Here is a 27,938-nt window from a genome sequence, read left to right on the forward strand (position 1 = left end):
GCTTCACTGGGCAAGGAATTCCATAGATTCACAACCCTTTGGGTGAAGAAGTTCCTCCTAAACTCAGTCCTAAATCTACTTCCCCTTATTTTGAGGCTATGTCCCCTAGTTCTGCTGTCACCCGCCAGTGGAAACAACCTGCCCGCATCTATCCTATCTATTCCCTTCATAATTTTAAATGTTTCTATAAGATCCCCCCTCATCTTTCTAAATTCCAACGAGTACAGTTCCAGTCTACTCAACCTCTCCTCATAATCCAACCCCTTCAACTCTGGGATTAACCTAGTGAATCTCCTCTGCACACCCTCCAGCGCCAGTACGTCCTTTCTCAAGTAAGGAGACCAAAACTGAACACAATACTCCAGGTGTGGCCGCACTAACACCATATACAATTGCAACATAACCTCCCTAGTCTTAAACTCCATCCCTCTAGCAATGAAGGACAAAATTCCATTTGCCTTCTTAATCACCTGCTGCACTTGTAAACCAACCTTCTGTGACTCATGCGCAAGCACACCCAAGTCTCTCTGAACAGCGACATGCTTTAATATTTTATCATTTAAATAATAATCCCGTTTGCTGTTATTCCTACCAAAATGGATAACCTCACATTTGTCAACATTGTATTCCATCTGCCAGACCCGAGCCCATTCACTTAACCTATCCAAATCCCTCTGCAGACTTCCAGTATCCTCTGCTACTAGCTACTGATTGCCAACCAGAGAAACACCCATTTATCCCAACTCTTTGCTTTCTATTAATTAACCAATCCTCTATCCATGCTACTACTTTACCCTTAATGCCATGCATCTTTATCTTATGCAGCAACCTTTTGTGTGGCACCTTGTCAAAGGCTTTCTGGAAATCCAGATATACCACATCCATCGGCTCCCCGTTATCTACTGCACTGGTAATGTCCTCAAAAAATTCCACTGAATTAGTTAGGCATGACCTGCCTTTAACAAACCCATGCTCCGTCTGCCCAATGGGACAATTTCTATCTAGATGCCTCGCAATTTCTTCCTTGATGATAGATTCCAGCATCTTCCCTATTACCGAAGTTAAGCTCACTGGCCTATAATTTCCTGCTTTCTGCCTACCTCCTTTTTTAAACAGTGGCGTCACGTTTGCTAATTTCCAATCCACCGGGACCACCCCAGAGTCTAGTGAATTTCGGTAAATTATCACTAGTGCATCTGCAATTTCCCTAGCCATCTCTTTTAGCACTCTGGGATGCATTCCATCAGGGCCAGGAGACTTGTCTACCTTTAGCCCCATTAGCTTGCCCATCACTCCCTCCTTAGTGATAACAATCCTTTCAAGGTCCTCGCCTGTCATAGCCTCATTTCTATCAGTCGCTGGCATGTTATTTGTGTCTTCCACTGTGAAGACCGACCCAAAAAACCTGTTCAGTTCCTCAGTCATTTCCCATTATTAAAACTCCCTTCTCATCCTCTAAAGGACCAATATTTACCTTAGCCACTCTTTTTTGTCTTATATATTTGTAAAAACTTTTACCGTCTGTTTTTATATTCTGAGCAAGTTTACTCTCATACTCTATCTTACTCTTCTTTATAGCTTTTTTAGTAGCTTTCTGTTGCCCCCTAAAGATTTCCCAGTCCTCTAATCTCCCAGCAATCTTTGCCACTTCATATGCTTTTTCCTTCAATTTGATACTCTCCCTTATTTCCTTAGATATCCACGGTCGATTTTCCCTCTTTCTTCCGTCCTTCCTTTTTATTGGTATAAACCTTTGCTGAGCACTGTGAAAATTGCTTGGAAGGTTCTCCACTGTTCCTCAACTGTTCCACCATAAAGTCTTAGCTCCCAGTCTACCTTAGCTAGTTCTTCTCTCATTCCCCTTGTAATCTCCTTTGTTAAAACACAAAACACTAGTATTTGATTTTACTTTCTCACCCTCCATCTGTATTTTAAATTCCACCATATTGTGATCGCTCCTTCCGAGAGGATCCCTAACTATGAGATCATGAATCAATCCTGTCTCATTACACAGGACAAGATCTAGGACCGCTTGTTCCCTCGTAGGTTCCATTACATACTGTTCTAGGAAACTATCGCGGATACATTCTATAAACTCCTCCTCTAGGTTGCCTTGACCGACCTGGTTAAACCAATCGACATGTAGATTAAAATCCCCATGATAACTGCTGTACCATTTCTACATGCATCAGTTATTTCTTTGTTTATTGCCTGCCCCCACCATATCGTTACTATTTGGTGGCCGATAGACTACTCCTATCAGTGACTTTTTCGCCTTACTATTCCTGATTTCCACCCAAATGGATTCAACCTTATCCTCCATAGCACCGATGTCATCCCTTACTATTGCTCGGATGTCATCCTTAAATAACAGAGCAACACCACCTCCCTTACCATCCACTCTGTCCTTCCGAATAGTTTGAAACCCTCGGATATTTAACTCCCAGTCGTGACCATCCTTTAACCATGTTTCAGTAATGGCCACTAAATCATAGTCATTTACGATGATTTGTGCCATCAACTCATTTACGTTATTCCGAATACTACGAGCATTCAGGTAAGTACACTTATGTTGGTTTTTTTACCTCTGTTTTGACTCTTAACATCTCCAGTTTTATTCCTTTTGTTATTACTGGGCCTAATCACTGTGCTCCCCTCAGTCACTGTACCTTGTACTGTCGCCCTTATGGATTTCTGACTATGTCTTCTCTGCCTTGCACTTTTCCCCTTACTTCCTTTTGTTTCTGTCCCTGTTTTACTACCTTCCAACTTCTTGCATCGGTTCCCATCCCCCTGCCACATTAGTTTAAACCCTCCCCAACAGCTCTAGAAAACACCTAGGACATCGGTTCCAGTCCTGCCCAAGTGCAGACCGTCCAGTTTGTACTGGTCCCCACCTCTCCCAGAACCGGTCCCAATGCCCCAGGAATTTGAATCCCTCCCTCTTGCACCATCTCTCGAGCCACGCATTCATCCTATCTATCCTGACATTCCTACTCTGACTAGCTCGTGGCACTGGTAGCAATCCTGAGATTACTACCTTTGAGGTCCTACTTTTAGTTTAACTCCTAACTCCCTGAATTCCGCTTGTAGGACCTCATCCCGTTTTTTACCTATATCGTTGGTGCCTATGTGCACCACGACAGCTGGCTGTTCACCCCCCCCCCCCCCCCCCCCCCCCCCCCCCCCCCCCCCCCCCCCCCGAATGTCCTGCAGACGCTCCGAGACATCCTTGACCCTTGCACCAGGGAGGCAACATACCATCCTGGAGTCTCGATTGCGTCCACAGAACCGCCTGTCTATTCCCCTTACGATCGAGTCCCCTATCACTATAGCCCTGCCATTTTTCTTCCTGCCCTGCTGTGCAGCAGAGCCAGCCATGGTGCCATGAACCTGGCTGCTGCTGCCTTCCCCTGGTGAGCCATCTCCCTCAACAGTATCCAAAGCGGTATATCTGTTTTGCAGGGAGATGACCGCAGGGGACACCTGCACTGCCTTCCTACACTTGCTCTTTCTTTTGGTCACCCATTTTCTATCTCCCTCAGTAACCTTCACCTGCGGTGTGACCAACTCGCTAAACGTGCTATCCACGACCTCCTCAGCATCGCAGAGCTCCAAAGTGAGTCCATCCGCAGCTCCAGAGCCGTCAAGCGGTCTAACAAGAGCTGCAACTGAACACACTTCTTGCACGTGAAGGAGCCAGGGACAGTGGACGTGTCCCTGAGCTCCCACATCGCACACGAGGAGCATGACACGGGTCTGGGATCTCCTGCCATGTCTTAAACCCTTGGTAAACTTAAACAACTAGAATTTCAAAATAAAAATAAATAAATTAGACAATGAAAAGAAAAAGAGAGACTACTTACCAGTCACTTACCAGGGTTAAAAAGCACCTGCTCACACTCTGCACCGAATTACCTCACTGCACCAAATTACCAAGTTTCAATCCCCCACTCTGGATGAGTCTCACTCCGGATGAGTCTCCTGGAAAAGTGCTCGCTTACTGTGTGCATTGTCTGTCTGTCTTTTATACCAGATGTAGGTAGATTAACTTGAGTGGGTTAAAAATTGGCAGATGGAGTATAATGTGGAAAAATGTGAGGTTACCCACTTTGGTGAGAAGAATAGAAAAAGAGAATGTTATTTAACTGGAAAGTTAGCATGTAGGTACAACAAGTAATTAAGGCAAATAAAATGTTGGACGTTATTGCAAAAGGGCGGAGTATAAAATGTCTTGCTGCAACAGTTGGTTAGACCACAGTTAAGCACTGTTCATGGATTTGGTCTTGTGGTTGGAAGCAGTTCAGAGAAGGTTCACTTGGTTGATTCCTGGGATGAAAGGGTTGTCTTATGAGGAAAGATTAAGCAGTTTGGACCAATATACAATGGTTGTGAGAAAAATGAGAGACGATCTTACTGAAACTAATATCCTGGGGGGCCTTGTCAGGGTCGATGCTGAGAAGATTTTTCCCCTCCTGGGGGAATCTAGCACAGTTTAAGAATCAGGGTCGGAATTCTCTGGCTGTTGGGATTCTCCTCTCACGTCGCCAGTGCGTGTTTCCCGGCAGCCTGGGGTGGTTACAATGGGATATTCCATTGACAAGCAACTGGAAGAGAGAATCCCGCCACCAGCGAATGGCGTACTGCTGAGAACCACACAGCAGGGGTACTGGAGAATCCAACCCCAGGTGTCTCCCATTCAAGAGGAAGATGAGGAATTTCTTCTCTCGGAGTGTTCTTAATGTTTGGAATCCTCAACCCCAGAGAACAGTGGAGGCTGAATCATTAACTACATTCAATTCTGAGTCACATAGGTTTTTGGGCAAAGGAGCTAAGGCTTTTGGGGGGGGGGGGGGGGGGAGAGGGGGGCAGACAGGACTGTGTGTGTGTGTGTGTGTGTGTGACAATAATGTAAAAGAGGAATGATTCATTTTGCATCATTTCCACATGGAACTCAGAATCTGTGCCTTTGTTACAGTGATTGTTAAATCAGCTGAATCAGTACTTGACAGAATGCCAAAAGACTGTGCAGCCTTAAAGCTATACGTTTAAAAGGCTCAGTGCATTGAGATTTTTGACAAGTCTTTTAGGTTATCAATGCCAATTGTGCACAGTTGCATTTTTTTAACAAAGAGTACATGGTCATTCTACCCAGAACAAAGTACGCCGCATTTGTTGTTGAAAATCTTGCCTCTTTATTTCTGGATGCAAGCTCATTATTCATTTCTTTTCATTATTAGAACAGATAGAATCCTCGTTCTTCAACGCTGGCAGTATAAGTTTGAAGACCTCTTGTAATGTCTTGACCCTTTAATTAAAATGTTGGTCATCTTTCTGGCCCTGCTTTCCCCACAGCATTGCAATATTACTATGCTTCAACATGCATTATTTGAGCAGCTTTAAAAATATATATATTTACTTTACACCCTCGTCCCTCCAAAAATGTTTGGCCAAAGTTTTCCGCCTTTCCCACCGACAGGGTCTCCCAGTCTGGCCGGGGGGATCTCCCAGTCTGGCCGGGGGGATCTCCCAGTCTGGCCGGGGGATCTCCCAGTCTGGCCGGGGGATCTCCCCGTCTGGCCGGGGGATCTCCCAGTCTGGCCGGGGGATCTCCCAGTCTGGCCGGGGGATCTCCCAGTCTGGCCGGGGGATCTCCCCGTCTGGCCGGGGGATCTCCCAGTCTGGCCGGGGGATCTCCCAGTCTGGCCGGGGGATCTCTCAGTCTGGCCGGGGGATCTCCCAGTCTCGGCCGGGGGATCTCCCAGTCTCGGCCGGGGGATCTCCCAGTCTCGGCCGGGGGATCTCCCAGTCTCGGCCGGGGGATCTCCCAGTCTCGGCCGGGGGATCTCCCAGTCTCGGCCGGGGGATCTCCCAGTCTCGGCCGGGGGATCTCCCAGTCTCGGCCGGGGGATCTCCCAGTCTCGGCCGGGGGATCTCCCAGTCTCGGCCGGGGGATCTCCCAGTCTCGGCCGGGGGATCTCCCAGTCTCGGCCGGGGGATCTCCCAGTCTCGGCCGGGGGATCTCCCAGTCTCGGCCGGGGGATCTCCCAGTCTCGGCCGGGGATCTCCCAGTCTCGGCCGGGGGATCTCCCAGTCTCGGCCGGGGGATCTCCCAGTCTCGGCCGGGGGATCTCCCAGTCTCGGCCGGGGGATCTCCCAGTCTCGGCCGGGGGATCTCCCAGTCTCGGCCGGGGGATCTCCCAGTCTCGGCCGGGGGATCTCCCAGTCTCGGCCGGGGGATCTCCCAGTCTCGGCCGGGGGATCTCCCAGTCTCGGCCGGGGGATCTCCCAGTCTCGGCCGGGGATCTCCCAGTCTCGGCCGGGGGATCTCCCAGTCTCGGCCGGGGGATCTCCCAGTCTCGGCCGGGGGATCTCCCAGTCTCGGCCGGGGGATCTCCCAGTCTCGGCCGGGGGATCTCCCAGTCTCGGCCGGGGGATCTCCCAGTCTCGGCCGGGGGATCTCCCAGTCTCGGCCGGGGGATCTCCCAGTCTCGGCCGGGGGATCTCCCAGTCTCGGCCGGGGGATCTCCCAGTCTCGGCCGGGGGATCTCCCAGTCTCGGCCGGGGGATCTCCCAGTCTCGGCCGGGGGATCTCCCAGTCTCGGCCGGGGGATCTCCCAGTCTCGGCCGGGGGATCTCCCAGTCTCGGCCGGGGGATCTCCCAGTCTCGGCCGGGGGATCTCCCAGTCCGGCCGGGGGGAGTCTTCCAGTCCCGCCGGGGGGGGGGGTCTTCCAGTCCCGCCGGGGGGGGTCTTCCAGTCCCGCCGGGGGGGGGGGTCTTCCAGTCCCGCCGGGGGGGGGGGGGGGGGGGTCTCCCAGTCCCGCTGGGACGGGGTCTTCCAGTCTCGCCGGGGGGTTATTCCAGTCTCGTAAGAGGACCTTCCGGTCCCGTCTATGTTTTTCAAATGTTCCTCTTTCCCTCTGGATTGTAATACATTTCTACATTTTACTGCCCCTTGGCAATTTGTGGCATAGGATTAGGTGAGAATGAAGCTTTTGTTGCCATCTGCTTTAGAACAGGAAGAGGACATTCAATCTCTTGACCCTCAACCGTCGACAGGGGCAGACAGGGCAATAGAGCTGAGGCCATAGTCAGATCAGTCATGATCGTTTTGAATGGTGGTACAGGCTCGATCGAGGGGCCGAGTCGCCCAAGCTAGAATCATAGAAAGTTTTTGGCATAGATAGAAACCACTCGGCCCATTGTATCTGTGCCGTCTGAAAACCAGCCACCCTGCCTGATCCCATTTTCCAGCATTTGTTCCGTAGCTCTGAAGGTTGTGGCACTTCAGGTGCAGATCCAGACACCTTTTAACTGAGCTGAGGGGCTCTGTCTCTACTGCCCTTCTCGGCAGTGAGTTCCAGACTGGGTGAAAGAATATTACATCATCTCTCCTCACTGAGATCACTGACCTCTCAGCTAAAGTAAACAGGCCCTTCCCATCCACACTATCCAGGCCCCTCACAATTTTGTACACCTCAATCAAATCTCCCCTCAGCCTCTTCCGTTCCAAGGAGAACAACCCCATCCTATCCAATCTTTCCGCATAGCCCCAAATCCCAGTCCTGGCAACATCCTCATAAACCTCCTCTGTACCCTTGATAGTGTAATGAGTTGTCCATTACCCAGGCAGAGTGCTCAAGCTATGGCTGAACTAATGTCTTATAGAGCTTCAGAATTGGCTCCGACTCCTGTCCCAAATTCGTCTGTTAAAATGAATACAAGCCAGATTTATGCAACCTACTCCACGATATTGCCTGTGGTCTCATTCTGTTGAACCTGCGTTGTAATGTTTCCAGGGCAAATCTAGCTCCCCTGAAATTCCGTGCCCAAACCTGAATGCGGATAGCTCTGTACTGATGGAGCATCCTTTGTTTTCCCACCCCTTTGAGGTAATTCTCCACATTCCAGTATCCTTTCTGATTGCTCTTTGTACCTGCATGTGGAATTTATTGCTGATTTGTGTACATGGAAAATCAAATTGCTTTGGTCTCCCCGACTCCAAGTCTCACCATTAACAAAATTGTCAGAGAGTTGTTTAATAGTACAGAACTTGAGTATTGCTGTAATAAAGAGACAGGTTGCCAAAGTTTTTCACCTTGCACTCATCAGGACGCCTTGCAAGAAATAACCAGCAGAAAAGGAGAACAACCATTTATACTGCATGACAAAAGAGTGCTGAATAGGTTAGCAAGTGGGCTCTGATTGGTGGAGGTGTTGCCATGGAGAATGTAGCATGGAACAGCTAGCTGCGCAGCTTTGTTCAAATCCAAACCTTGCAGGTCGACTCTGATTTGTCAAGGCATTGCCCTGGGGGAAATGAGCCATGGAATGACTGTTCCCAAGCCTTTGCTTAGTTGAAAAAAAGTGCAAGTGTGGACATGTTCCTTCTGCCTATAAAGGACAGGGCATTGTGTGAATATATATGCAGCTTCTAGCATGTGTAAGTGAGCCACAGTGTAATTCTTAGCACAATCAGGATTGTTTAGTAAGTGTTGTCCGATTGCAGAATCACATCTAATGCTGGACAGTGTCTTGATTCTGATTTGTCTTGCTCAAATCCAAAGTGAATGTCTTCACAGTTCTTCACATTGATCATCATCTGCCGTCGTTCTAACCACTCCGTCTTATTATGTCCCTTTGTCTCCAAACATAATCTTGTCCCACAGTGAAAGTGGCAGCCCAAATTCTCTCAATTCTACATTTTAACAAATGTTTTTAGAAAGCTGTTTCCACCACCTATTTTAGTTGGACTGCGTGTTTAAGTCTAACTCAATTTGTTGCCAAAACCTGGCAGCAAATACTGTGTGAACACCTCAGAATCCCTTTGGCAGGGGAGGAACAGAAATGTGATCTGTTTTGATAAGGTAAGACCATAAGACATGGGAGCAGAATTAGGCCACTCGGCCCAACTAGTCTTCTCCGCCATTCAATCATGACTGATATTTTTCTCATCCCCATTCTCCTGCCTTCTCCCCATAACTCCTGCCCCTTATTAATCAAGAACCTCCCTATCTCTGTCTTAAAGACACTCAGTGATTTGGCCTCCACAGCCTTCTGCGGCAAAGAGTTCCACAGATTCACCACCCTCTCTGAATCGAACCGTGCTGCTGGCTAAATCGCTGGCTTTTCAAGCAGGCCAGCAGCACGGTTCGATTCCCGTACCAGCCACCCCGAACAGGCGCCGGAATGTGGCGACTAGGGGCTTTTCACAGTAACTTAATTGAAGCCTAACCATGACAATAAGCAATTTTCATTTCATTTTAAGGGCCTGGTTTAGCTCACCAGGCTAAATCGCTGGCTTTTAAAGCAGACCAAGCAGGCCAGCAGCACGGTTCGATTCCCGTACCAGCCTCCCCGGACAGGCGCCGGAATGTGGCGACTAGGGGCTTTTCACAGTAACTTCATTGAAGCCTACTCGTGACAATAAGCGATTTTCATTTTTTCTTTCTGAAGAAATTCCTCCCCATCTCTGTTTTAAAGGAGTCTGAGGCTGTGCTCTCTGGTCCTAGTTTCTCCTACTAGTGGAAACATCCTCTCCACATCCACTGTACCTAGGCCCCTCTGTGTTCTGTAAGTTTCAATGAAATCCTTCTAAACTCCATCAAGTACAGACCCTCAGTCCTCAGCCGCACCTCGTATGACAAGTCCTTCGTTCCGGGGATCATTCTTGTGAACCTCCTCTGGACCCTCTCCAAAGGTCAGCACATCCTTCCTTAGATACGGGGTCCAAAACTGCTCACAATACTCCAAATGGGCTCTAACAGAGCCTTTTACAGCCTCAACAGTACACCTCTGCTCTTGTATTCTAGCCCTCTTGACATGAATGCTAACATTGTTAGATGTCTTGGTAATTCTGCTCTGGTGTGATCCTAGACTGTATGATCGGGATCTAAATAGATAACATAAGGATGTCAACTTTTGGAGCGCTTGTGGGCCACTACATTGTTGTTCAGTGGCATCTTATTTGTATAATCCAGGTTAGGTGGTCTTCCCTAGGCCGTCTCATCAGTGCTCTCAAACTGTGTGCATTGAATGATTTGGCATGGAGTCAGTCTAAGGTTATATCTCCCTGGCACTATAAATATAAATATTTTTTAAAATCGGCAGGTCAGGAAGGAACTGAAGCGGAGAGAGTGCCCCTGTTGCTGGTGGAGATCGGTAAGGCTGCATGCTAGCACTGATAAAATATTACTATTATTCTCTTGTATTTAGAGTAGAAAGTCACAGCCGGAAACGCAGTATATGTATTGTATGAAAATATACAGCAAGGTTTTGGCTCTGTGTGCTTACTGTTTATCCTAGCTGTGATGTTTTTATCCAGTGTGCACAATCTTCAGGAGGGCCAGGGAGAGGAGTCTCTCACTCTCTCTCACTCACTCACTCACACTCACACACACTCACTCTCACACACACACACACACACACACACACACACACACACACACACTGGGGGTGTGAAGATCGGCAGTGGCACAGGATGGAACTGAATGCGGTCATAATGTTTACACAATCCCCACTTGGCCAATAGTACACTATTGATTACAGATTGTTAGCAGAATTTTGCACAACCTGTTGGAACTAATCCATATCAGGGCCACTTGCTGTGTAGTCTCCTTGGTGATTCTTCTCACGGGTAGTACCTGCATCACCCAACAGCACTGATATCAAATGCCAGTGCTGGGCTGCAAGATAATTACAGCCTGTATCGTTTGGAAATTAGGAACCTCATACAATATCAGAATGTACCTCGTTTGGCCCATACCAACTCTGGCAAGAAGATTTTTCTCTCCGTTCTTTAGCCCATTTTGGTGAACTAAATGTGCCTGATGACATTCATTATCTTAATTTTATTAGGCAAGGGTATTGAGGGTTACAGAACCACGGTGGATAGATGGAGTTAAGATCCAGATCAACCACTATCTGACTGAATGGCAGACAAGGTTTGAGAGGTTGAATGGCCTCCTCTCCAAGGGGAAGGGAAATCAAAAGGGAGGATATTTCAAACACCTTTAGTTTGTTTTACTTTCAGTTGACAATTTTTGTGTTTGGTATGGGGACCTCCAAGCACCGTCTCTCATCTTGCAAGGTTGCTCCCCTGACGTCGAATACATAGGCAGTCCAGCCACGGATGTGGTTTGGAGAGATCCTGATTGTTTTAACATCACAGCCCTTCCTCTTGTCATTTGCACTGCAGCTGCACTGCGATGCATGGGGAATGCCCTCCTAAACGCAACATTGCATCAGGAAAGAGTATTATTTCCCAATATAGAAAGAGAAAGCGCTTTGGCCAAGATGTCAGTCTACTTTCCCCGCCATTTAAATTTCTAAAGCCTTCCAGGGTTTAAAATAATTTCTGATCTTTCTGGTTTGAAATAGATTTTAGGATGGTAACCCACCCCTTTTTACAAGCAGTATAACAATGACAGTACTAGACAGAGGCAGGCAGATGAATCAAATGTAGATTACGTCATGCATGTGAATATATCAGATATTACTGTACTCAACAGAAGCTGCTCTTACTTATTGGGTAATTACCCGAGGTAAGCAGTTGTGTCCTTTGAGTAAAAGCCAGATGTGCTTTGTACAGCAGTTAGTCTGCTTGTTTGACATGATTCAGCATAACCACCTGCTACTGCCACAAACTGGACCAATGCGAATATCTCATTGCAATAGATAATGCTCTTTTTTAAAAAACATTACTCCAAAGTGTCTATTATCGATATTCCAGTACTACAATGTTCAGTAATTAGTTGACAGATTCTCTATTTAATGAACACCGTCTACAAATTTGCTGAAAAAAGGTGTAAAGTGTATTTCTAGCACCTAATAATATGTTGAGAAAATAATTATATCGAGCCGATGTCCTGCAGCATTTAATGTGGGGGAATCCCACAATATGGGCAGCATGGTAGCACAGTGGTTAGCACAGTTGCTTCACAGCTCCAGGGTCCCAGGTTTGATTCCTGGATTGGGTCACTGTCTGTGTGGAGTCTCCCCATATCTGCATAGGTTTCCTCTCACAGTCCAAAAGACGTGCAGGTTAGGTGGATTGGCCATGCTAAATTCCCTTTAGTGTCCAAAAACAGGTTAGGTGAGGTTTCTGGGTTACGGGGATAGGGTGAAGGTGTGGGCTTAAGTAGGGTGCTTTAAGGGCCGATGCAGACTTGATGAGGCAAAATGGCCATCTGCACTGTAAATTCTATGATCCATTGGGTGTCAATCGAGCAGACTGCTTTGTCCTTTAATGTCGTTGGTATGAAGCGAGTGAGTACATGGAGTTAGGTCACAGCCATGGTCCCACTTGAGTAGCAGAACAGGCTCGAGGGGCTAAGTGACGTGCCACCGTTCCTGTGTTCCTAAAGTGGTGGAGGCTTTGGAGAATAAGGAGGTGAGCCACTTGCTACAAAATATGCAGTCTCCAGCAACCATGGCATTTACGTGACTGGTTCAGATTTTTGATCAGTGCTGATTCCAGTAGAATGTTAATAATGGGAACTTAATGACGGTACTTTCATTGAACGTCTTCGCTTATTTTACACAACCTCATTTACCGGACCTTGTGCTACCCTTGATTTTTTTGTTTCTTAACCTTAACTGCAAAGATCTTTTACTTTTTCAGGTTTATTCCACTTCTTGCTCACGGCAACTTTTATTCCGTCTGTGTTTAAATACCTTTTTGCCGGGAGCGTTTCTTATTTGGTGCTGCAGATTTTTCAAAACCTCTGGGTGTGATTTTTCTTAACATAAACTCTTGCTACTTTTTACAGAGAATTACTGGCTTCAATTATTTTTGGAGACATTATTTTAAAGAGCTTTATTAACTAGCCTGATTTTTAAACAGGTCCATTTTGAAATTGACATTAAAAAAACCGCACATTTTTCACAGCTCTTTTCCAACTCTTGCTGACCATGTTCTCTACTCACCCCAAGATATATTTAACTTGTATATATCTTTACATAATGCTCACAAGTGGAACATTTTACATTTTTATCTGCAGAATTGTCTGCAGGCACTACAGCTATTGCAGGCAAATCTACACAAAAAGGGCAGTTGCAAAAAGAGCATCAGATGCTGTAAAAAGTGCAGGAAAGATGTGCGAAAGAGGTTGTTGCAGGAATTGAGAGATTATAATAATCGGGGAAGACTGAACAGATTTGAGCTCTCTACCCCTGAAAAGAGAAGGCTGTAATAATAGAGGCCCTATAATAGAGGCCCTTAAAATAAGGAAGAGATTTCATGGGCCAGACACAAAGAAGGTGTTTTCACTTGCGGGTGTCCAATAATAAGTGTCAGAAATATGAAATAGCCGTACGAACCTGATGAGAAATTCAGGAGAAAGTTGGTTTACTCGAGTGGTTAGAAAGTGGAAGAGGTGCATTTGAGGGGAGGCTAGGTAACACTTGAGGGAAGTAGGCTTGTAAGTTTGTGTGGAACATAGGCTTGTTTGGCCAACAGACCCGTTCCTGTGCTGCAAATCCTGTGTAGATGTGTATTGAACATTTTTCACATTAATCGAAACAATCAAACCGATAAAAGCAATAGACAAGAAAAAACAAAACAACAACGTACACAACACCTAATTAATTTTAAAACAAAAACTAACCTAAAGCCCATAACAGCTGGCAATGACTAACTCCTTAAAGAATGAAATGAATGGCTGCCACCTTGGGTACAATGGTTTCTTCCCTCAGTAGAGACTTGCAGTATTGGAGATTCCTGAGGGGGGGTGCAAAGTATAAGTGAAGTAAGAAAGTCAGAGTCTTGTGAATGAGAGCTGCATGTTCATCCAGTGATGGCTAAGCTGGCAACACTGCTGATAATTTTATTTCACTGCCACAAGCCCACCTGCAGATCAACTGTTATTCCTGGTGGGAAGGGTTGAAAGGAAGGATTCTGGGCTGATTATGAATGGGAAGTGTCTGATTTGGGCTGTGTTGCACACTCCCAGATTACAGTACTTACTTAAGCTGACACTCCATCCTCTGGCGATCACTGTGGTCCTCTTCTGCGATTTCTACTCCAACTAAATGTACTCTGTATTAACCTCCTCCTGCATCCAGATATAATACTTCCGTATTCTTACTGGTAACCCCAAAATGTTGACACATTTCTGGCATTTGGTTTAGGTGAATGCTGGCATCCAGTGATTTTCTATATGGATAATTAATACCCCATTATTGTGGCACTGTGGCCGGGGTCAAATTTTCCCGCATAACTGGTTTTTATTTGTAACTTGTCATTGAAACATTGACCCAAAAAAGTAGAGCTGGTCTGAAAATAGAGGAATTGTCAGCTACAGATTTACACCTGGTTCGAGAGATCAGATTTGATTTCGGAGCTCTAGGCCAAACCTTACTTGAGCAGTTTGACATGTGGTTGGCATGTTGACTGGTGACTAATGACTATTTGATGAGATGGCATTCCTGTGATCCCAGGATTAACACTTGAGGTTGCATTGAGTTTTTAATAATTCTGCTCTGCATTATCCTCATAACACAACAGTCCATTTCGTTGACAAGCTCTTATCTCGCTCTGTTTTAAGGAGTTTTATTAGTGAAACCTTGTGTCTAATGATAAGCGGAAGCTCCGATATATACGCCTTATTTTTGTTTTGGAGCAGGTTATTTTCACCGTCACATACTCTAGCCCTATGAGTGCAGTTTAAGGTAAATAACTAGATTATATTCACAGCATCCCGTTTTAAATACCTAGATCGCATCCTCTCACTCTTCCACCGAATACATTCTGCCACGTTGTTACAATCATTTGCACATTGGAATCAACTTTCTCTTTTTTCAAAATAAATTTAAAGTACATTTTTCTTTCCAATTAAGGGCAATTTAGCATGGCCAATCCACCTACCCTGCACATCTTTGGGTTGTGGGGGTGAGACCCACGCAGACACGGAGAATGTGCAAACTCCACATGGACAGTAATCCGGGGCTGGGATCGAACCTGGGACCTCAGTGCCGTGAGGCAGCAGTGCTCACCACTGCGCCACCGTGCCGCCCTACAACTTTCTCTTTTAATAATTTTCTCTAAAATATCTCTTTTAATAAATTTCTCTAAAACATTCTGCCACATTATTATAATCATTTGTATATTGGAATCAATCTCTTTTAAGAATTTTCTCTAAAACATCAATTAGCCTTTTTGAAGGTAATGTGACCAACATTTTGAAACAATGCTGCAATCTGTCCTTGCTGATAGATCTATAAGATTTCAAAGAAGCGTGGTTCTGTTTAATCATGTATCCTTGAAAATGTGTCAGTATATGAATAACCTTGCTGATGGCGATTTTGTATTTAATTAATTACATTTAGCGAATGATTAATAATCTCACAAAGGTCATTTAATGCCATACCAGAATGGACTTCACCCTAGTCTGGGTTTCTGCATAACGTTTTCTGGTGTTTACTATTTCAGTGAGACTGGTGGTGTCTGTATCCTGTGTACTGTAGAAATATTGCTGTCTTTAATGGTTAACATTGGTTTGAGTTTGGTTGTCATGTTCTCCCTATTTAAGAAGAAGCATTGATTTAAAGATAAGAACATTCCTAGTGCCTTCCATGACTAAATATATAAATACTTTATAATCACCACATCATAACTACTTGAGCTGAGATTTTACTGGATAAAATTCCATCTCTTTCCAGAGAGTGGGTAGGAGAAGGGAGTGTCTTGGACATTTATAAGGAGCTTACGGAGTCGGAGGAGACGCAGACCGAGGAGCTGAAGTGCAAGTGGGAGGAGGAGCTGGGGGGTGAGATAGAGGATGGTCTATGGGCGGACACGTTGACTAGAGTCAACTCGTCCGCAACATGTGCCAGGCTCAGCCTGATACAATTTAAGGTCATTCACCGGGCTCACCCGACAGTGGCCCGAATGAGCAGGTTCTTTGGGGTGGAAGACAGGTGCGCAAAATGTGTGGGAGGACCAGTGAACCATGTCCACATGTTCTGGGCATGTCCGAAGCTTGGGGGATTCTGGCAGGGGTTTGCAGATGTCATGTCCACAGTGTTAAAAAAAAGGGTTGCACTGTGTCCAGAGGTGGCGATTTTCGGGGTGTCAGAAGACCCGGGAATCCAGGAGAAGAAAGAGGCAGACGTTCTGGCCTTTGCTTCCCTGGTAGCCCAGAGACGGATACTATTAGCTTGGAGGGACTCAAAGCCCCCAAAGTCAGAGACCTGGCTATCGGACATGGCTAGCTTTCTCTGTTTGCAGAAAATCAAATTCGTCCCTGAGAGGGTCACTGTTAGGGTTCGCCTGGAGGTGGCAACCGTTCGTTGACTTCTTTGCGGAAAATTAATCGTCAGCAGACCGGGTTTTTGGGGGGGAGTAGTTTAGATTAGTGTAGGGGGGTAATAAGGGTGGGACCTGTATGAGAGGTAAATGGCTTTTACGCTATGTTTATGGTTTCATGTATATTGTTTATTTTGTTGTTACTATACCAAAAATGCCTCAATAAAATGTTTATTAAAAAAAATTCCATCTCTTTCCTTTCCACATCAGCATGAAATTTGGCACAAACATTATTTTAAATATAACTTTTAAATGTGCAAAGTTTTATATATTTAAAGTAGCTGCATCAGTGGGAAAACATAATAATAACTTTGTCTTTAATTTATGATTAGTCTGCTAAACAGGAAGTTATCACTATATTGGAGGTTAGGAGGAAAGATGACGTAATGGTGACATGGGCACTGTCACTTGAACTTATTTTAAATAAAAATCTGGGGGAATTCTGATATGGATTCACACGATGAGTGAGCATGGTTAGCTATGAATACCCTATAATAATGTAAGCACAATGTATGCTTTTTCTATCCAGGCCATACTGATTTTAGTTTGGCTTTATGATGATTGATGTTGTAAAATCCGACTGACCCCCAATAGATGTTTTAATGCCTGGAATCATAGACTGATACAACACCAAAGTGTTTGTCGGGGCTGTTTGATACACCTATTGTGATGAATGTAAGAAATTGTTGTATATTATATTTTATATTTGGGGTAGTAATGTTATTGGAAACTCTAGTTGAAAATACATACAAACTCTGTGTCTGCTAAAGTTGTAATTCAGGTGACGTTAAAGTGAGGGAATCATTCATAGAATTTACTGTGCAGAAGGAGGCCATTCGGCCCATCGAGTCCACCTGTCCTTGCAAAGAGCACCTTACTTAAGCCCACGCCGCCATCCTATCCCCATAACTCACCTAACCTTTTGGACACTAAGGGCCAATTTAGTATGGCCAATCCACCTAATTTGCACATCTTTGGACTGTGGGAAGAAACCGGAGCACCCGGAGGAAGCCCACGCAGACACGGGGAGAAAGTACAAACTCCACGCAGCCACCCGATGCCGGAATTGAATCCGGGTCCCTGGAACTGTGAAGCAGCAGTGCTAACCACCGTGCCACTGTGGTGCCACCGTGATTCTAACCATTTAATTGTTTACATAAAGATGGCTAATGGAATATTGTTTATAGAAAGGAGATTCCCTGGGGTGTAGATAATTTGTGAGGGAGTGGTGTTTAGTTCTAGCTAAGCAGGTCATTGGAGGAGCCAGGTCTGTCTGCCGTTTTTGGCAGTTTGCCATGGGCTTTTAATGTGAAAAGAAAGGAGGATTTTCCGGTTGTTCCTCCCGTACCAGCCTCCCCGGACAGGCGCCGGAATGTGGCGACTAGGGGCTTTTCACAGTAACTTCATTGAAGCCTACTCGTGACAATAAGCGATTTTCATTTTTTTCAAGGGTCTCCAAAAGTCTGCATAAAGAACAGCAAGGAACCCTTATTGCTAGCTTTATTTATGAGTGGCATTTGAACTGTATTGAGTTGCTTGGTTGGAACATATATAGTGGCAAGTGTAGATAGTGAGTTAAAGTTTTTCCTTTTATTTAAGACTGGTAACTGTAAAGTTATTTCTTTGATAATGTGGTAAATTCTGTGTATAATTAAATTTTGTTTTAATATAAAAGATATCTATTGGAGTCATCACTTCTGGGGTTAAGTATCCATTCCTCACAGTTTTACAAACTGCAAATTGCCGGCATCCTAAAAAAAACTGGGATCTGGGCTGATATCCTAATGCTATCCAGTTATTCCCATACCTTCCCAATAATCTTGTATTTTTTCCAGCGATTTATACAGTTCTCTATTGAATATTACTGTTGAGTCTGCCAGGGAGTGGGATGGAATCAGTGCTAAGGACTGATTTGTGATGGAATCACACGACTAGATGTCAGGTGAGCATGGGGATAGTAGAGTGGTCAAGAGGAAGTAGAGCTGGGTATTATCGGTGTGCAAGTGGGCACACCGTTTTCGGATAATGTCGCCAAGGAGTAATCAACAGATGACAAATAGAAGGAGCCAAGTATAGATCTTTGGGGGTCACCAGAGATGATATAGCAGGAGCAGGAAGAGTACTGAAATAATTACAGACGATTCTCAGGTTACAACTGGATAGATAAAGGAATGGATGCAGTCTCACCCAGTTGGATAACAGTGGGGAGGTGTTGGAGGAGGGTGGAGTTGTCATGTTGAAGCCTGTAGCTAGGCCAGGGGGGGGGCAAGGAGCGATATTTCACTTTGTCCCAGTCACTTGGAAGGTCATTCGTGATTTTAAAGTCATGATTTAAATGCCAGTTGTTTTTTATTTTTTAAATTTAGATTACCCAATTATTTTTTCCAATTAAGGGGCAATTTAGTGTGGCCAATCCACCTACTCTGCACATTTTTGGGTTGTGGGGGCGAAACCCACGCAGACACGGGGAGAATGTGCAAACTCCACACGGACAGTGACCCAGAGCCGGGACCTCAGCGCCGTGAGGCGGTTGTGCTAACCACTAGGCCACCGTACTGCCCTTAAATGCCAGTTGTTGATGGTGGTGGAGCAGGTGTACAATTTCCTTTCTTTTGTCTTGTTCCTTTCCTCAATATTAGAATTGCTGTTATATTTGCTCTCCGAGTGCTCGCTTCGGCAGCGCATATACTAAAATTGGAACGATACAGAGAAGATTAGCATGGCCCCTGCGCAAGGATGACACGCAAATTTGTGAAGCGTTCCATATACTTGGTGTCCGATATCTACAGGTCTACTAAAATGGGAAAAACAAGTGGAGAATTGTCCCCTTGATGGCATAAATTGGAATAATGGTCTGTGGGATTCAATTCAAGTTTTTGATATCTGTCTGGTCCAATCTGTACATGTCGACCAGTTCTACAGCATTAATACAAAATAAAAGCAAATTCCTGCGGATGCTCGAATCTAAAACAAAAACAGAAAATGCGGGACAATTACAGAAGATCTGGCAGCATCTGTGGCGAGAGAATAGAGCTAACCTTTCCAGTCTGGATGACTTTTTGTCAAAGCTGGAAAAGGGACGAGATTTATACTGTAGTGGGGGGGGGGGGGGGGGGGGGGGGGGGTTGTGAAGCAGTGGGGCTGGATAGGGGGCCAGTGATGAGGTGGAGATTGACAAAGATGTCATGGACAGAAAGATAAAGGAAATGTAACTGGAGGTGATGACAACTAAGAAGGATGCTGATTGTGGCACATTAAGAGATCAGAATGTGTTAATGGCGGAACAGAGGTAAGCAGTGTATCAAAAGACAACTTGGAACAGGGAGCAGATGGCCTAGTGAAGTGGTATGGAAGGAAGGGAAACAAGGTGAGGGAAAAACAGATTGATGGGAGGAATGAAAAATAATTGATAGAAATAAAAATGGGGCTAGGGTGGAGGAGAGAGTTCACAGTCTGAAGTTGAATTCAATGTTAAGTCTGGAAGGCTGTATCGTGCCTAATGGGACGATGAGGTGCTGTTCCTTCAGTTTGCATTGGGCTTCACTGGGACATTGCAGCAGGCCAAGGACGGACATGTGAGAGCAGGGCAGTGAGTTCAAATGGCAAGCGACAGGAAGGTCTACAGAATAATTGAGAAGGGTTTACTGAGCGGTACCAGTGAGTGCATACATATTTTCCTTTTCAGCATGTAAGATTGGGTGACAAGTCGGTAGAAAACACCTCTGTTTATTAGTGTTTCAGCAGATAAGGTGCCGCATCAAAGATTATTCCTGAGAAAAAAGCTCATGGGTAGGGGGTAGCATATTGGCATGGAAAGAAGATTGGTTAGCTACAGAAAACAGGGTAGCCATGACTGAGTCTTTTATGTTGTTGTTAGGGTGTAACGAGTGTTGTGCCAGCGAAATCAGTGCTGGGGTCGCAACTTCTTACAACTTGGATTGATTGATTTGATTTATTGTCACGTATACCAAGGTACAATGAAAAGTATTATTCTGCGTACAGTCCAGACAGATTGTTCCATACGTGAAAGACGGTAGCACAGTGGTTAGCACAGTTGCTTCACAGCTCCAGGATCCCGGGCTCGATTCCCGGCTTGGATCACTGGACTCGAAACGTTCGCTCTTTTCTCTCCCTACAGATGCTGCCGGACCTGCTGAGATTTTCCAGCATTTTCTCTTAGGTTTCAGATTCTAGCAGTAATTTGCTTTTATCCAGTGTAGACCGAGTCAATGGATGGGAGGCGTGTTCGTGTAATGGACTGGACTGTGTTCACGATGATGATGGGACAGATGGTACGGTTGCTAAATTTGCTGATGATATAAAAGTAGGTCGGAAAGTAAATTGTGAAGAGGACATGAGGCTACACGGAGGCATAGATAGGTTGATCGAGTTGGCAAAGATCTGGGCAATGGGCTATAATGTGGGTAATGTGAAATTGTCCATTTTGGCACGAAGAATAAAAAAGCATATCTAAATGGTGAGAGATTGCAGAGCTCTGAGACCTCGTGCATAAAACGCAAAAGATTTTTATGCAGACAGAGCAAGTAATTAGGAAAGCTAATAGAATGTTCTTGCTTATTGCGAGGGGAATTGAATACAAAAGTGGGGAGGTTGTGCTTCAGTTGTATGGGAGACTTGAGACCACATCTGGAGTATTGTGTACAGTATTGTGCTCCTTATTTAAGAAAGGATGTAAATGCTTGAGAAGCAGGTCAGAGAAGATTTACTAAATTAATAAACTGGAATGGGCAGGCTGTTTTCTGAGGAAAGATTGGAACGGTTAGACTTGTATCCGCTAGGGTTTAGAAGAGTGAGAGGCGACTTGTTTGAAGCATACAAGATCCCGAGGATGTTTCCTCTTATGAAAGAATCTAGAGCTGGGGTCACTGTATAACGATTAAGGGTCACCCATTTAAGACAGCGATGAGAAGAATTTTTTCACTGAGAGTTTCTGGAATGGGATCTTTGTAAGTCCCTTCCTCAACACAGTGGTTAGCACTGCTGCCTCACAGCTCCAGCCTCGAGTGACTGCCTGGAATTTACACTTCTTCCCCGTGTCTGGGTTTTCTCCGGGTGCTCCAGTTTCCTCCCATAATCTAAAGATGTGCAGGTTAGGTGGATTGGCCATGCTTAATTGCCAATTAATTAGTGTCCAAAAAGGATAGGTGGGGTTACGGGGATAGGGTGGAGGCTTAAGTGGGGTGCTCTTTCCAAGGGCCGGTGCCGACTCAGTGGGCCAAATGGCCTCCTTCTGCACTGTAAATTCTATGATTCTATGAAAAGGCAGTGGAAGCAGACTCTTTGAATGTTTTCAAGGTGGAGCTAGATAGATTTTTGATAAACAAGGCGATGAAAGATTATTAAGAGTTTTTTTTAATAAATGTTTTTTATTGGGTTTTTGAACAAAGTATATTTACAGTTGTGTGCATAGAATAACATTTATATACATAGAAGAGAAGAAAACTTTTTAAAAACTGGTGTGTTATTATGCACTAGCTCAACAACAGCAACTCTGTACAATTAGCAATGTTATTTTTACACATAAGTAGGCACCTGTTTGTGGGGTTGGTGGGGAACTGGGGAGGTACATACACATTTGGGTGCCGGAGAAACAATTACATTGGTTATGTCCAATATAGAGAGCGATACGAGAATGGATCTGGTGTAGTTACTTGCGATTATTAAGAGTTGGCAGGAGGCTGCAGTCAGATCAGCCATGATCTTGTTGAATGGCGGAACAAGCTCTAATGGGCCGAGTGGCCTCCCCCTATCCCAAACCGCATGTTCAGCTCGAATGGGCCGAGTGGCCTCCCCCTATCCCAAACCGCATGTTCAGCTCGAATGGGCCGAGTGGCCTCCCCCTATCCCAAACCACATGTTCAGCTTTTATTTTCAGGCATTCCAGACTGTACCATTCAAAAGGCAAACACGCCAGCTGCTGAAAATCTGAAGTACAAACAGAAAATGCTGGAAATACTCAGCTGGTCAGGCAGCATCTGTGGAGAGAAGCAGAGTTTAATGTTTCAGGTCTGTCTCAGATGCTGCCCGGGCTGCTGAGTCAGTCCAGGTTGCACCGTGTCTACTGCCCGGCCGTTTGTAGACTTCAGTCTCGGATACAACCTGGTACCCGATTTCCTGATGCCGTGACTTTTCTCACACATCTTGCAGCAGTTGGGCACTTTGTGAGGTTGTCTTTACCAAATTTGCAATGCAGCGAAGAGACATTATCGTTGGACGTATCTCAGGATTTTGTCCCAGTCCAAAGATCATTGGGTCCTTTGAAATAGGTAAGATGATGCGTTCTTGACAGAAAATTCTGGATGGAAATGAAGGCTTTCACTCAAAAGCCACCCTGGGAAGCAATATCTTCAGCCCAGGAGAAAGAGAAAAGGTTTCTTTTTCCATCCCTTTTCCATATTTTCTCTTTTCCCAAAGCAAAAATCCAGCGGAAGTGTACGGAGGTGGGACCCAATGCAGCTGGTTTGGAGAGGCTCCACTCAATGTTGTAAGACACTACTCTGTCAGTCATTGGAAACTTCCAACGTTTTCCTGTGCTTTGATTAAAAACAAAGAACATAATTTATACTGTTGCTGTTGCCTTAAAAGGCAGAATGAGAAACAAGAGGTTACAGAAAAATCAATTTTCGCAGTTAACAAACAGGGAAGTATCAAAAGACTTGCAGTTCTTCCTGATTAAGATTTCAAGGGAATTCGCCGTCTTCTAATAATATTGTTCTGAGCAAAACACTGATTTCCTTTTGTTAGCACTGTTTAGTTTGCTAATTAGAACTGTAACTTTCCACTTTACCTCTTCACCCTCATGGTATTTACTTCCATCTCTTTGGCTTTTGTTTTTCAGAACCGTAACCCATCTGTGGCCGTGTACTACACAAACCGTGCCCTGTGTTATGTGAAAATGCAGCAGTTTGATAAGGCGGTGGCAGACTGTAAACATGCCCTGGAGTTGGACAGCCAGTCTGTTAAAGCCCACTTCTTCCTGGGACAGTGCCAACTGGAAATGGAGAATTACGACGAAGCTATTGGCAATCTGCAACGAGGTCAGGGGTCCTGCTTTTCCTCTTCCTAGCCGATCCGCATGCAAGTGTTTACTGAAATACGTCAATAGGAATGACGAGCAATCTTATCTCTGTAGGTCTACAGATAAGAGCTGCTAGCGACTTGGAACTCAGCATGTCAGTGATTATGTATGCAGATTGTACCACTGCATAGAGCTGGTCATTTGACATGAACGTGTGTCCTTGATTATTGACCCAACAATAATTTAATTGCATTAAACTTTTTAAGGAAACTTTCTAATCAATTTAAGTGCTGTTGAGCAATGAGCTTGGGAAGTGGCGACCATGTAGCTCCCTTGAATTCGGGTGTCTGTAAGGGTAAGAATATATCTGCACTCACTTAAATTAATTGGACCTCCATGCCCCAATCAAGACTTTTATAAATACATTAACCTTTTTTGTAAATATTCCCACTGTGACCTTGATCAAAGTGTGATGATCAAAATACAGTTCTGCTTTGGATAAGTGCAGTCAGTTTGCTGTGTTCAATAAGTGTATGGATATCAGCAATGTGGAATCAAGTGCTTGCTCACTTTTTCACAGTAATATCCAGCATTTCCAAGAGCTTCTGTAGTACAGGGCAGATTCGGTGCAGAGCTCCTTGTGTTCTGTCTTGCCAATTTTGCTCGTCCTCACAATCCAAGTACATCACTTTCTATAGTAGCTGTCGCCGGATGTCTGTGAACGGCGCTAGCAGATGACGTTTATCCCATCAGATTGGTGGATGAGGGTGGGAAAGGACAGAATTCATTGGGTAGCTCCTCAAGGCCACCGACAAGTTATCTCATCAGGCCCTTCTGCACTTATGGTGGCTCCCACACCATGTCACTCAGCGATGTGACCAAGTCAAATATTGATGCTGAAGGAATAGCCAGGATTTTTCCAACTGGGTCTGGGAAGGAAGCTGGAATGAGGCAAGGAAACCAAGTCCATATTTAAAAAAAGTAATAAATTATGCAACATTTAAAACAAAAATTGGAGAAAACAACTAGAGAAAAATATAACAAAACAGAAGTGTACTTTGACAACGTTATAATGAAGTTACTTCAGACACGTTATTCTCAGTGTAACCGGGTTTTATCCAGCCTTTGCGTGTGAACTGAAGCCTTAAATTTGGTGACCAGGCTAAGTAGTGCAAGGAGTCTAAGGGTTAAATTTATTGTCTTTGCAAATCCCTTATCACTGACAGTTGGGTGCCATATACAAGCTGCCAAAGTCCTATTTATGTCAAGACCCTGGTGCTTTAATCTGGTTTTGACATATGGAGTCACATTATTGTCGGACTGATAAAGGTTTCTACTAAATACGTTTGTTTTTAAGTACTTAGATGCACATATTTTGCGTGTGTAAACATGCACGGACTTTTCTTATTTAGACATTTCACTGCGATTTGGGCGCATAAGTGGCGAATGTAAAACAGAGAAACTTCGTAACTATTTTGCAGGGATTAAATTTGAGAGACCATGGGGTTCTAATTTTAAAAAAACCTCTGAATTGACGCTGTTGTGATTGTATTCCTGAGATTTTAAATAGGCGTGTACTGCAATCTTTAACAGGCTGCTGTCAGTTTTCAAAATAAATTTAGAGTATTTTTTCCAATTAAGGGGCAATTTAGCGTGGCCAATCTACTGCGCTGCACATGTTTTGGGTTGTGGAGGTGAGACCGACACAGACACAGGGGGAATGTGCAAACTCTGCACAGAGAGTGATCCAGGGCCGGGATCGAACCTGGGTCCTCGGCACTGTGAGGCAGCAGTGCTAACCACCGTGCCGACCCCAACAGGCTGCTGTTATTAATGGAAATTAAAGAGAGATAATAGTTTGAGGTGATGTTAATCCCAAAAAGTTATTATAATTCGTCATTGTTCTGTTCAGAGTACGTTTTCTCATTTAAGCTAGCTGATGTTACTGAGAAGTCTGGGCATGGTGGAGGGTGGGTTACACATTTTTAGCTGCCCTCAGCAGCAATGTGCACTCTCAGATTAGGTCCATCATTGGTTGCATGCATTAAAAAAAACTTCCTGTCTGCTTACGAGCAATATTGATGCCAAATATAGCACTTTCTGACCATTCCACTTCTGATCTTGGTAACGTTTGATGCAGTTGCGTGGTTTATATTTGGTTAAAAGTATGAAAAGGGCTGCTATCTGTTAAGTCATGGCTACCTTTATTTGAGCCCTGCTCATTCTTGGGAGGCTTGGGTGACTTCTTGCTTTCAGTTTTTATAGCTTGTGTAAAAACTCTCTTTTCCCCAGCTTATAATTTAGCAAAAGAACAAAGACTGAATTTTGGGGATGATATTCCAAGTGCTCTGAGGATAGCGAAGAAAAAGCGATGGAACAGCATTGAAGATAAAAGAATTCAACAGGAGAATGACCTCCACGACTACCTCACGAAATTGATCCTCTCAGAAAAGGAAAGGTATGCAATGGATTGTTTTGATTGCCTCTATTTATCGGACAGAGAACAACTAAACGGCTGAAGTCGCAAATACCTTGAAAGGGCATGTTTAATTTTATATTCATTGAAGCTGTGGGTATTGCAAAGAAGGCGGGGGGTGGAATGGAGCACTTTTGTCCCTTGTCAGAAGCCTGCGCTCTCAGGACAAGGTGCGGCATTGGGTCCAGGAAAGGAAAAACATCCTTGACACTTGGGAATAACATTAATCCCGAATGTAACACTTTGTGACAATTTCACTTCTGACCTCAGTATTTCTGTTGACTTTTTTGGGTGCTTTTGCCACCCTTGTTGTCTGGAAAATGGATCATCTGAAAGGTAGATGTCTAAGTTGTATTAAATATGGGGCAGAGAAACCATCTGAAAGGTAGATGTCTAAGCTGTATTAAATATGGGGCAGAGAAACCATCTGAAAGGTAGATGTCTAAGCTGTATTAAATATGGGGCAGAGAAACCATTGCTCCTGGCTTTTTTTTTAACCAACTCATTCCACAGATTGTTAGTGGTGGAATTACGTGAGGAATTCTGCTGCTTGGGGTGTGCCACTAAAGGAGTGTGAACCTATATTCATTGACGATAATCATCTTGGCAATCACAAAAAACGAATTAAGTTTGTGATTTAGTTTTGCAGTTTTAGGGCGGAATCTACCGGTCGTATTGTGCCGGAAAGGCAGCGCGGTGCAATCTGACAAGCAGATGCCAGGAGATCCCATTTCCAGGATTTACCCGGCTCTCCACACCCCACGAGACCTAAGGCTGTCTCGCAAGATGTTGCGATGGTGGGATCACTTTCTGGCAAATCTGCATATTCAGAGTGAGACAGCTAGTCTCACTGTAATATACGTTCCCGAGATCTAACCAAGGCGTGGGACCTAATCCACTTGCCTTGGAGCTGCCAAGGTGCACAAGTGGCACTGCCAGCTGGCTGGGGCAGTGCCAGGCTGACATTGCCAAGCTGACATTTTTTGCGTGGCGGCGATCGGGCCGGGATGTGTCCTGCGTGTGAGTGCGGGCGTGGCTTGGTGGGGACTTCCTTATAATGAGTTGGGGCTTGGGGTAGAGGGGTTTGGGCGTCATGTTCAGGGCTAGAGAGGTGGGGAGCCATTTACAAATGGCGTCCCGATCTCCTTCTGCACTGAGTTCCCGCTGAAGCCCCATATCTACCCGGGTGGGAGTTTGATAGCGGGGTGATTCCCAGCACTCCGAGCGCCGGGAAATACCCGGCTAATCTCATGTGCCATTGGACTCTGTCCCCATTCGGGTAGATTGCGCCCTTCATGTACGGGTTGTATCTGCCCGACCATAACTGTTCAAATTCACGCTCGCAGTTTTTATTTTCCTCCGGTTCAGATTTCAAAGGTTTCAGTTTGGGTTCTCGTTGCACTTTTGGCATTAATTTTGCACATTGTGTCAAAGGTTTAAGCAGTTTGAACAGCGACCAGGAATGTGTTTGCATTTGTGGCTGTGCGTTGTTTAAGCACTCAACAACAATGACAACGTGAATCTATCTCACATCTTTTAACGGAGTGAAAACGTCCAAAGGCATTCTGAATGTGTGACAAGACGAAAGCAAAATATTGGGAGGGCTGAACAAAAATTTGGTCAGTGAAATCGGAAGGTCGTGAATTTTGGATAGTGATGGGCCTAGGAGGAGGAAGGCGCTGTAGCTAATGGTGGGAATTTCAGGGGAATGCATGAGGCAATGTATTTTGTGGGATGGTGGGAAGATACTTGTGGTACCCGAAGTTACAGAGTTGGGGAGGGTGAAGTCGGGGAGTAGTTTAAACAAGGTTACCTGCCTGTGCCTCCAACAGCACCATACTGTGCCCATTAAACGCAGAGGTTTCCCAACAGCCGATGGGTAAAGTGATATCTCTGATCCCTATGTAATTCAAATGTGTTTTTTTCAAAAACACATTTTCCAAGAAAATTGCAAGAGTTAAATCTTCACGGTCCAGTGTTAGCCTGGACACTTCAGTGAGTGCCATTTGGAGCCTGCTTGCCTGGCATGCTACCGTCAATGTGCCAGCTGATGGCCACCTTAGATTGTGAGCTCTTTGTAATGGGAATCTTTGGTCTCACCCCAGCTTGAATAGCC

At 45.0% G+C, this 27,938-nt stretch overlaps 1 protein-coding gene and 1 non-coding gene across 3 annotated transcripts in view; both read left to right on the forward strand.

Annotated features, from left to right (window-relative positions):
- The window catches only part of stub1 (STIP1 homology and U-Box containing protein 1), a 42,131-nt gene that overhangs the window by 999 nt on the left and 13,194 nt on the right, over positions 1 to 27,938 (forward strand). Inside the window, exons 2-4 of one of the 2 annotated variants that reach the window (XM_038819259.1) lie at positions 10,112 to 10,162; positions 23,167 to 23,365; positions 25,639 to 25,804. In XM_038819259.1, the coding sequence (XP_038675187.1) occupies positions 10,112 to 10,162; positions 23,167 to 23,365; positions 25,639 to 25,804 (416 nt within the window). The remainder of the gene's footprint in view (positions 1 to 10,111; positions 10,163 to 23,166; positions 23,366 to 25,638; positions 25,805 to 27,938) is intronic. The other variant, XM_038819258.1, reaches the window with a different exon arrangement.
- LOC119979148 lies at positions 18,972 to 19,078 on the forward strand. The gene has a single exon (XR_005463654.1). It is a non-coding gene; the product is annotated as a U6 spliceosomal RNA (small nuclear RNA).

The sequence above is a fragment of the Scyliorhinus canicula genome, chromosome 15, assembly GCF_902713615.1.
Source record: "Scyliorhinus canicula chromosome 15, sScyCan1.1, whole genome shotgun sequence".
Lineage (NCBI taxonomy): Eukaryota > Metazoa > Chordata > Chondrichthyes > Carcharhiniformes > Scyliorhinidae > Scyliorhinus > Scyliorhinus canicula.